At 53.1% G+C, this 10,346-nt stretch overlaps 3 protein-coding genes across 3 annotated transcripts; 2 read left to right on the top strand and 1 right to left on the bottom strand.

The window, feature by feature from the left end:
• Nucleotides 1-1,224: 1,224 nt before the first annotated feature.
• Nucleotides 1,225-2,482, bottom strand: PpBr36_02195 (uncharacterized protein; the record flags this gene model as incomplete). Its single annotated transcript, XM_029889377.1, has 2 exons — nt 1,225-1,657; nt 1,746-2,482. The coding sequence occupies 2 exons, from the start codon at nt 2,480-2,482 to the stop codon at nt 1,225-1,227; spliced, it is 1,170 nt and encodes a 389-aa protein (XP_029753979.1).
• Nucleotides 2,483-5,286: 2,804 nt separating this feature from the next.
• Nucleotides 5,287-6,888, top strand: PpBr36_02194 (uncharacterized protein; the record flags this gene model as incomplete). The annotated part of the gene is made up of 1 exon (XM_029889376.1): nt 5,287-6,888. One exon carries the CDS (start codon nt 5,287-5,289, stop codon nt 6,886-6,888), a length of 1,602 nt encoding a protein of 533 aa, XP_029753978.1.
• Nucleotides 6,889-7,766: 878 nt separating this feature from the next.
• On the top strand, nt 7,767-9,410 carry PpBr36_02193 (uncharacterized protein; the record flags this gene model as incomplete). Its single annotated transcript, XM_029889375.1, has 2 exons — nt 7,767-7,949; nt 8,010-9,410. 2 exons carry the CDS (start codon nt 7,767-7,769, stop codon nt 9,408-9,410), a joined length of 1,584 nt encoding a protein of 527 aa, XP_029753981.1.
• Nucleotides 9,411-10,346: the final 936 nt, after the last annotated feature.

Genomic DNA, 10,346 nt, shown 5'->3' with positions numbered 1-10,346 from the left:
GATTCAAGTCTTGCAATCTGCGATTGCACCCCGAATCTCCTATCCACTATCTGTACCACGCCTTGCCCCGTTAGGGTCAGCGTGTGCAACTGAAGGCGATTCTAACAAAAGAATTTTTCTTGAAGTTTTTTTTATAATATTATAAAGGATATAAGGGGAAAGGGGCAGGTTTCCACCTTTGGATTTGCTAACTTCCAAAAACCATTCCCAAGTTGAGCGATAAGAAATCTCTTTTGACATGCTTGATCCCGTTATCCGCCTAGGTAAGCAAAAGTACAAGCACAAACAAAATCTGAATTACGTCGCCAGCGTTGACCTACCAGAAGCCAAGCATGGCGTTCGGCCTGATGGCCTTTAGCTCCCGCTTCAAGCCGCTAGCGTTGCCGGGCATCCTTGATTACCAGGTCCTTTGAGCATGTAGCCCTGATATTGCATTTTTTTTTTTTGAGGCAGTAGTCCCATTCGCGCAGGCCAATTTGTGGAGGATGGATACTATGACTCCCCAAACGACAGACGACTTTTTTTTCACTCCGCTTTCCACCCAATTCGATTCTAATTTCAAGACTTGGACACATTTTTGCCCACCTTGTTGGTGTTTGCCGAGCATTTCACCATCTACGTGTATGATACAAAAGCGTTCGTATGGCATTTTTGCTCCAATTTTACCCTCCAACAGAAAGAAAGAAAGAAAAGACTCTACTAGGTTCTCACTTGTCAGGTCTGTCAATTTGGTCCTGAATTCATCTTAGAGACATTGCTTGACCAGTTGACTTCTTCTCATTGTTAAAAAAGGTGTTTGAATTGTGGCCAAATATCGTCAATGCTTGATCGAGAAAAATCCGTATTTAATTAATAGGCCTTAAAGCCGCTTTATTGATTTGTTATTTTTCGTTTTGGTGCTTCGATAAATTATAATTAACGCGAGATCTACAATCCCCGTGTCACGGCCTCGAGTTTGAAAGCACAGGCACGATATTTGAGTTTTTTTTTCCCTTCTTTCTTCTTATGCCCATATCTTGTCTGAGCAGTACCTGGACCGGTGGAACAAATTCCCAGCTGCAATCCCACAAAGGCTATGTGTGTACTCTGAAAGTCGGCCCCTACCCCAATCAAGACCCTGACTCGTCCAAATACTCTGACGCTGGTCAACTCATACATGATGCCGCCCCCAGGTACAAGGGAACGGCGGAGGTTGCTTCCGGCTCGTCCCTCCAAGCATCCGGCTCAGCCGCAGTTCGCGGGCATGATGCGGGCGATCCAGCCGATGCCAAAGCTGCTGTCGCTGTAGCCCGTAAAGGTGCTGAGCAGGCCGCAGGTGGTTTGGCCGAAGGGGGTGGCCAGGCTCGCGGCCACGCAGCCCTCGACCTTGGCGCAGTCGTTCAGGCAGCCGGCGAGCGTCTTGGCGTCCGAGGTAGCAGTTTTGCCGTTGCTCGTGGTGACGGGGAGGCCTACGCCCGATTTGCCGTAGCAGTCGATCTTGAACTTCTTGCCGTTCTGGATGTAGCACTTGTCACCGTCTTGGGGACAGCTCGGCGTGCCCCCCTGCACAACGCTGCTGCAGCCGCCGCCCGGGCAGGACTGGCATGTGCCGAACGCCGGCTGGCAGCCTACGCCGCAGTAGGCGTCGCCCACGCTACCGCACCAACCTCTTTTGGAGCTAGCGTTGAGAAAAGCGGGGGTTAGTCTGCAGAAAAATATAAAAAATAAAAATAAACATGGCAGCAAATCGGAAAAGAGTTACATACCAGCACTGGGTTCCGGGGCACGTATAGCCGTCGGCGCCGCCACATGATCCATCGGGGGAAATCTTGACGGTCGATGACGGAGTTGCGGAGGAAGTCGTCGTGGTGGATGGAACGGAGAGAGAGACAGCGGCGCCGTTACAGGTTCCAAAGGCTGCATTGCATCCAGCGTCACAGTGTGCGGCAGTGTCACCACACCACCCACTGCTGCTGCAGCATTTACCGAATGCCGACCCCGCGCAGGTCTTACCCCCGGCACCTCCGCAGGTCCCGTCCTGACTGACGCTGCCGCCGGAAGCCGGAGACGAGCTGGATGAGGCCGGAGGAGGGTTCACAACGCTGGAAGGCGAGGAGACGTCGCCGCAGGACCCGAACCCGGCCTGGCACCCTGTTCCACAATAGGCGCTAAGAGAGCCGCAGTAGCCGTACTCGGAGCAGCACGTGCCAAAGGGGGAGCCGGCACATGTAAGGCCAGAAGCGCCACCACAGGTGCCGTCGGTGGTGACCTTCAGGACGGGCTGTGCAACAGTGTTGCCACCGGAGCAAGATCCCCACGCGGACTGGCAGCCCGTACCGCAAAAAGCATCTGTGCTGCCGCAGTATCCGTACTGGGAACAGCAGTTGCCGAACACGCTGCCCTGGCATGTGTTGCCGTTTTGATTGCAAACGCCATCGGTGGACACGCCCGCGGAGGCGAGGCCGGCAAAGAGGAGGACGGCTGCGTCGATAATACGGACCATGGCGACTGGTCTTTTTTTTTTTTTTTTTTTTTTTTTTGTTGGAAATAATTTGTTATCAAACGAGTGGCAGGGTTGCGCTTAGACTCTTGTTCGTCCTGTGCCAAGACGCACCTAGTTGATCCAAATGAGTATGTGAGAGGGAAGATGTTTCCTGGGGTGGGATGATCGACAAACGCTCCGAAATGATCATCATGAACCGTCCTATCCTACTTATTTATATGCATCTGGGACAAATGTCAGAAAAGGAGTCGAAATCCAAGCGCCACTAATAACCTGCCAATTCCGCGACACGATTGACTAGAACAGAAAATACACAAAGCCAAAAGCGGTCCAGTATAATACGATGACGCCAGTAAGTAGCTAGTTACAATGGTGAAATTAAGGGGGGGTCTTTTTTTTTCGTTTTGTTTGCCTTGAAAGACCTCAAAGGGGTAAATTGTCTATGGATGAACGGTGCAAGCACTAACAGCAAGCCTCCGATCCGGTGGTGCCGTTTCGGGAATAGACCTAGACTAACACGAGGTCGGAGGGCTAGCCACGAGGGGCAAAAGGGACAAGGGGAAAAACAAACACCAAAAGACTAGTCTCTAGAAAAACGTGACCTGCCCGATGCTGGGAAAATGATGATTGATGGGCAAGTTCCACAACGGAAAATCAACCGCCCTATTTTCCGCCCTGGCCGGTGGATTGCTGCTGCTGGAGATGGGGAGGTTTTGCCCCAAACAGACCCCTTCCGCCGCAGTATTCTTCACATTCATGCTGCGTTATCCCAGGGAAAATGGCGCGTAACGCACTGTATTTGATGTTACAATTCTTTACACACGCCTCTGTCTGCTCGGCTGTATTCTTGGGTTGGCTGGCAGCGATACGCCAGACAAAAACAAAGAGAACTATTTGTTCCAAACGCATCGTGAAAGAAGGTTGGGGAAAACAATAGCAATCTGGGTTTATGAATACGAAATGCGCAAGTTAGCAGGTAAACATGCGAGATGCAAAAATAGAAACAGCCAACAGTTGGACTTACGAGAAATGTAAAACGGAAGTGAGGAGGCCAAGAAAGAGGAGAAACCCTAGGAGTTTACTAGTAGGTAAGATCCAATCCACCTGTTATATTTTCCCCTCGTTGTAATCGACTCATCGGAACCGCATAAACATTGACACGCATTGCCAAGGTAGTTTAAACTAAATATAAACTTGTATTTCCATCTAAAAATAACCTTGCATTTTTCCGTATAACTTATTGCAGGCAGCATGATAAACTCGGTTGATTCAGTGCTGCACAATTTTTGATCGGTTGACGACACCATGTCCGGTTAATTGAATGTCGAGTAATATATCTTATTGTTCTCGCCCATTTATTTCACTGGCCAAATCGCCGGGTTTAAAGAATCGATTGAAAGAAAAACCAGGAGAAAGCAGAGATTTGAGGAATGGGGAAAATCCCAAACCAGGCGGCACTTGACCTGATTTTCAGGATAAAAATAGTCTGCAGTATTTGACATCCCGCCCTATGGACCGTCCGCCGGTATGTTTGAATGCCTGGAGTTTGGTATTAAACAAGTACTATAATCTATCGAATGGCAGAGACTCTAGAGTCTAGACTGATTATGAATTATGTGTGTCTTGCGCCCAAAGAGTAGCTGCAACCTCAGAATCTTGAAATACTTCCATGCTAGGGCACCTTTGTATTGAGGTGGTGTCATATGTCCTCTCCGGAGGGACTTTTGCTGGAAATCTCGATGTCCTGCTCAGATAACACATCTGCCTGGCCCGGAAGCGGGTCCCCTATAATGGAAAGGATTTAGACGAACACCAAGACTTTCTAATCCTTTGCGAGGCGGCGCCGTCAGTAAATCTTTCCTAGGCTCTCAGTTTGCCCTCATCAAGATTCCGAGAGTGGTATCTGATGACCCTCCCAAGCTATCCGATGTCTAACAAAAGTCTGTCGACGGTATGGCCAACGCCCTATGCGATTGTTTTGCAAGGTGGAAATCCCCAACAAGGCCAGTAGTTCCCCGTTTCTCTGTCGGCAAAAGGTAGCGTACTTGACCAACGGGACCCCAAGACGGCTGGCGGAGGTGCAGCAACAATGGTAGAGGTGCCTCCATTCATGTCGGCTCCATATTGTTTAGTTTCCAACGCAGATTTCGGGGTGCCAACCACTGTTGTAGATGATCTGACCGCGCTTCAATGGACAAGGTTGCTCTGAGGCGTTGCAGAGCCAAGTGGCTGGATCATCTACTAGGAGGGTATATTGGTTATGGATGAGGTTGGGTCGGCGAATTGCTTCGGTACCAGTGTATCCGGACGGCCTGGTCACAAAAAGACAAAGATAAATATTAGCCTCGGTTGTCCTTTCTGGATGAATCATTTGATCCAGAACGCCTGAAGGATAAACTTGCATAGAAGTTACGTCAAGTTCCAGTTCATCCCGAGTCTAATTGATTTTAAGCTATTCCTTGGCATGGAGGAGGAGTGGGCGGCCGTTATTCCCTATCACCACACGTCATGGGCGATACCGGAAATTGCTTGGTGGGGGGGTTTTGTGGTTTTTTGACTTTTTTTTTTTCGCTTCGGAACCACGCCGAGATAGTGGCAGCATCGGGTCCAATCGCCGAGCAGGTCCTGCCGTGTAATCGTCCCGTCTCGACCATATTCTCACCTCGCACCAAAAGTCCTCATCCCGGCCGTCCCAAACTGCTGCGCCAACCTAGGGTCGAAAACGATTCAAAAACTCGTATTCGCTCCCAGTCGATCGGCAGAACAAAAAAAAAAAAAAAAAAAAAAAGAAAGAAAGAAAAAAAATGGTCACAGGCACAGCATTTGTAATCACGGCGGTGGTGGCGCTCGCCGGCCCCGCGGCGGCCAGCTACGCCTTCTACGTCGGCAAGGACCTCACGGCGGACGGCAGCGTCATGGTGGGCGGCACGGGCGAGGAGGTGTCGTCGCACTGGCTGCAGCTGTTCCCGGCGCGCGACCACGGGGCCAACGCCACCATCACCGTCGGCGTCACGCCCAAGGCCAGCATCCCCGGCGAGCTGTTCCGGATCCCGCAGGTCAACCACACGTTTCGCTACCTGTCGATGGAGTACTCGGACTTTGAGGGCTTCCCGGCGCCGCTGACCAACGGCGGCGTCAACGAGCACGGGGTCGCGGTCCGGGACGTCTGGGCCCAGAACCGTGACGAGCTGGTCAGGATGACGCCGACGCCCCAGCACGGCGTGCAGTACAGCGACCTGGCCAGGATCGTGCTCGAGAGGGCCAGGACGGCCAGGGAGGGGGTCGAGATCATCGGCGCGCTGATGGACCGGTACGGCGAGGCGACCTACGGCGGCAACACGCACCTGGTCGCCGACCGGGACGAGGGCTGGGTCGTGTGGGAGATGGCCGGCGGCAAGAAGCTGTGGGCGGCCGAGCGGCTGAAGAGCGACGTCGTGCGCGTGCTGTACCCGGGCTACATCGAGGACTTCCCCGTCGACTTCGCCAGCAGCCCGGACCACATGGGCTCGGCCAACATCGTCTCGTTTGCCGTCGAGCAGGGGTGGTGGGACCAAAAGAGCGGCAAGGCCTTCGACATCTTCGACGCCTACGGCGACAGGGGAGACAACAAGACGGCGCGCCACGGCGGGTTCAAGTTCATGTCTCAGGCGGCGCTGGAGGAGGCGACGCTGGCCATGAAGCCGCTCACGGAAGAGAAGCTGATGGAGCGCGTGCGCGACGTGCGCATCTCGGACGACGAGGCCGGGTACGGACAGGTGCTCAGCCTCAAGGCGGGGACGGACCGGGACATGCTGCGGGTCTGGATAGCGCCCACGGGGTCCGTCGCGGCGCCCTTCGTCCCCTGGTGGCTGGGGGTCGACGGCGTCCCGCCAGAGTTTGGCGAGCACCGCTACCTGACCACGGGGGCGTCGAGCAGCTTTCTGAACCCCGACTTTGAGCTGCAGGAGGCGAGTGAGTTCGCGGGCAGGATCTTCAAGAGGGTCCTGTACTACATGTGCTCCGCTCCTGACGCGTTCCACCCGGTCGTCACCAGCATGTTGACCGGATTCGAGAACCAGAGCCGGAGCGACATGGACTGGGTGCAGAAAAGCGCCGAGCTGCTGATCGAGTCTGGCGACCGCAAGACGGCAAGCAAGCTCTTGACCTACTATTCCCACAGCCGGGCGGCCAAGGCGCTCGAGCTGGGCAGGACCATGGCTGCGGCGCTGGACGGGTACATCAAGCTGACGGGACAGTGGAAGAATCCTGTCGGGAACGAGATCAACGATGCCGGGGAAGGGGCCGAGACCGTCAACTGCCTGGTGGGATATGATCCCGACCAGCCAATCTGGAAGCAGCCTGCCAATCCTAGCAGGAAGAGAAACGCCGAGAGGGGGAGAATGATATACCAGCGTCCGAGGATTTAATATTTTTTTTTTTTTTTTTTTTTTTTCAAGTAGCCATCTAGCTGAAGTACGCGTATGAACCACCTCAACTGAGCCTGCTGCCTGCAGTAGGTAGCTATCAGTTCCTAGTGCCAGCTTTAGAGCGTACCGTACCGGTCGCTGGGTAGGTTTGGTACATAAAATACCCCCACCCCGTGACCCGTGTCGCCATCTCCAATCCTACCTTGGTAAGAAACACAAAAGCTCGGTCCTTCCGGATAGCTTCATCCCACATGTTTAGATCGACGCTAAAGCTATCGTCCCAGTTTGAGGTTTAACTTTGGGCAGATGACAAAGAATGTCGCGTGGTGGCGTTATTTTTGTTTTTTTTTTTTTTTTTCTTTTTTTTTCTAACCGGTAAATTAGATGACCTTATCTCGTTAGAGATTATGCCCGATCAAATCCAAAATGATCGTCAAGACACACTTTTCAACATTTGCAGGGCGAAACCCTAACACGCCCGCCTTGGAACAAGGAGTGCTGTTACCGTTCGAGTTGTACAGACAGGCGCTGGTTGCAGTGGTGATCCCAAATAACAAGGTTCCTTTCAACACACTTGGGCGCGTAAAAACCTCATCGTCCGTTCTCCTGGCCCGCTCAGTCGTCAGCCAGGTCTGAGGGCCGCGCCTGATGCGCTGGAGCCCGTGAACATTAGGTCTGAGCTTCGAAGCGCGTGTATTTAATTTCAATCTCCCGGTCCAGACATTTATTGGGGGAGAGGGAGGAGGGGTTGCGTGAGGACGAGACAACACATGGATGGTTGTTCTGTTCGTTCGTTTCCTCATACAGAGCAGTTTCTACGCCCCAATCATTTGAAGCAGACATCTCGAAAGAGAAAAAAAAAAAAAGAACTATCCATCATGTCGGCAGACACCATCATCCCCTTGCATGAATACGATTGCATGCCCTTGTTGACAAACATATTTTTCACACTCTTGCTGAAATATGACCGGGTGCTCGATCCTCATGTCCTGGAAAAGTCGTTGGTCGAACTGATCGACAGAGAAGGCTGGCGCAAACTCGGTTCCCGGCTCAAACGAGATGTGTGTACCGCAACACCCACATGAAATTAATGCTTCAGCTAACAACCAGAGGACATTCAGGCAAAAGGCGATTTGGTTTACCACGTACCGGCTAGCTTTGACGAAAGCCATCCGGCCATCACCTTTTCCCACGTCCACCACGACATGTTTATAGCCGACCACCCCCTGGCACGGCAGATCCCCACGTCCAAATCCGGCCGGGAAGATGCACCCTCGGTGGTCCTGGACCTGGGGAAACTCGCCCCCTTGACCCGACGCGCCGACGCCCCGCACAACATTGCCGAATTCATCGCGCGGAACCTCCCGCAGCTCGAGCTCCACGTCGTTACTTTCCGCGACGGCACCACCGTCGGCATCAGCTTCCTGCATTCGCTGCTCGACGGCATGGCGCTCGGCGGGCTACTGAGCGCCTGGTCGCTCGTGCTGCACGGCAAGGGCGACCAGGTCCCGCCCGTCTGCGGCGTCGACCGCGACGTGCTGCGCGAGTTGCGCACCTTTAACGACTCCAATGCCAAGCCCGCCGCGGCCCCCGTCGTGTACAAGCATGCCCGGTACGTCATGGGCCGGCTGGCCACGCTCAGGTTCGTGCTGGGCCGCATCTGGGAATTCGTCCGGTACCGCCAGGAGGAGGTGCGGGTCGTTCGCGTGCCGGGGTCGTTTGTCACGCGGATGCGGGAGGCGGCGCTCCAGCATCTGGCCACGGCTGCGGAAGGTGATGCAGTGGCAGCGGCAGCAACAGCAGCAGCAGCAGCAGCACCAGTCGAGAAACAGCCGTGGGTAAGCGAAGGCGACGTATTAGTGGCATGGTGGAGCCGTTACGCCACGCTGCAGTACGCAAACAGGCCCGATAAGCCCATCATGATAACCAACGCCTTCAGTATGCGCAAAGCGCTCGCGGGGACGCTGCTGCCGCCGCTGCCGCGCGACGGCGGCCGACCCCATGTGTACCTGGCCAACTGCGTCACGGGGCTCAACGTCTACACGACCATCAGGGGTCTGGGGACGGCCATGGCGGAAACGGCAGCGGCGGTGCGGCGGAGCATCGTGGAGCTGGGGACCGTCGAGCAGCTGGCGGCCATGCACGCCATCTGCCTCGAGGACCCGCGGAAGCTGTGGAAAATGCGTTTCTCCGGCATGCCCGACGCCCACATGACCATATTCACCAATTGGACGCAAGCGCTTTTCCATCACGTCGATCTCGCGCCGGCCGTGGCGGCAGGAGGAGGAGGAGGAGGTGATGGAACTGATGAGCAGGCCGTAAATGGACGCTGCCCCGAGGAACAACAGGGCCCGGTTATGCCGAGCTTTGTGGGCTCCCATATGAATAGCCCCGTTTGGCCTTTGCGTGATCAATTTGTTATCATCGGCAAGGACGGCCAAGGAGACTATTGGTTGTCCGGAACGTTGCGAAAGGGCCTATGGGGCAAAATAGAGGAAGCGTTGGAAAAACAAGAATTATAAATGGCGGATTATAGTCGGCCGCTGCAGCATTTGCTGCTCTGTACATAATTTCCTTGTGTTATTTTGCCCAACTCCTTACCTACTACCACCACCACCAGTCGATATTATATTTATAAACTTAATTATAGTCGTACATACCGACTATTTCGATTTCAAATTTCCCAGTGATTAATTTTCAATTACAGTAATCATACTGTTTATCATGACTTAGATGAGCTCAACTTTACACGCCACTTAACCCGACATACTAAACTGGCGGCGGAGTTTCCGCAAACACGATATACAATGCCCAGAAACGCCAAGTCACCACGAGGATTCTGTTAAACTAGTGCAACAAAAGAAAAAAACGAAACTGTCACACAGACGTTTGGTGCGTTTACCAAAATAGCTCCCGAGATGTGGCCGCGTGCATATTCGGCACCGACAAACGGCTAACAAGGCCACGGACCAGTGTATAGCGGTAGTAGGTAAACAAGCCGAATCCATGGCAGGGCAGCGGGAGGAAAAGTCTGGGGACAGCTGATCACGATAGCCGCTACCCGAGAAAATTTCCCGGAGATAAGTTTGTGCCAGTTAATTCCCGAATTTCCGCCAAGCAAGGGTTGAGACAGCCAACTGTGTCGAAGGGTGGGCGGATGAGGCTGTGAAGGTAGAGATTGGCAAAGTAAATGCAAGGAAACTAACAAAAGCGTCGGTTGATACGTTACCAGTTACTCACCTTGTTGCTTTCCAACACTAGATTTAAAATAATCTTGGAACACCAATAGATGAACCATTAATGCACAGAATGATGATGGGTGCTGAACAGTTTTTACTGCAGTCTGCAGAGGCTCCATAGTAATAAGAAGAAGGCAAAAAAAAAAAAAAAAAAAAAAGGAAACTCTGTAGGAGCTGTTCCAAAAATAAGAGTTAGTGATTAACATTCAGCAAACTACT

Source organism: Pyricularia pennisetigena, chromosome 3, assembly GCF_004337985.1.
Source record: "Pyricularia pennisetigena strain Br36 chromosome 3, whole genome shotgun sequence".
Taxonomy (NCBI): Eukaryota; Fungi; Ascomycota; class Sordariomycetes; order Magnaporthales; family Pyriculariaceae; genus Pyricularia; species Pyricularia pennisetigena.
The sequence above is the reverse complement of the archived record's forward strand: the minus strand, read 5'-3'. Positions and strand labels throughout refer to the sequence as shown.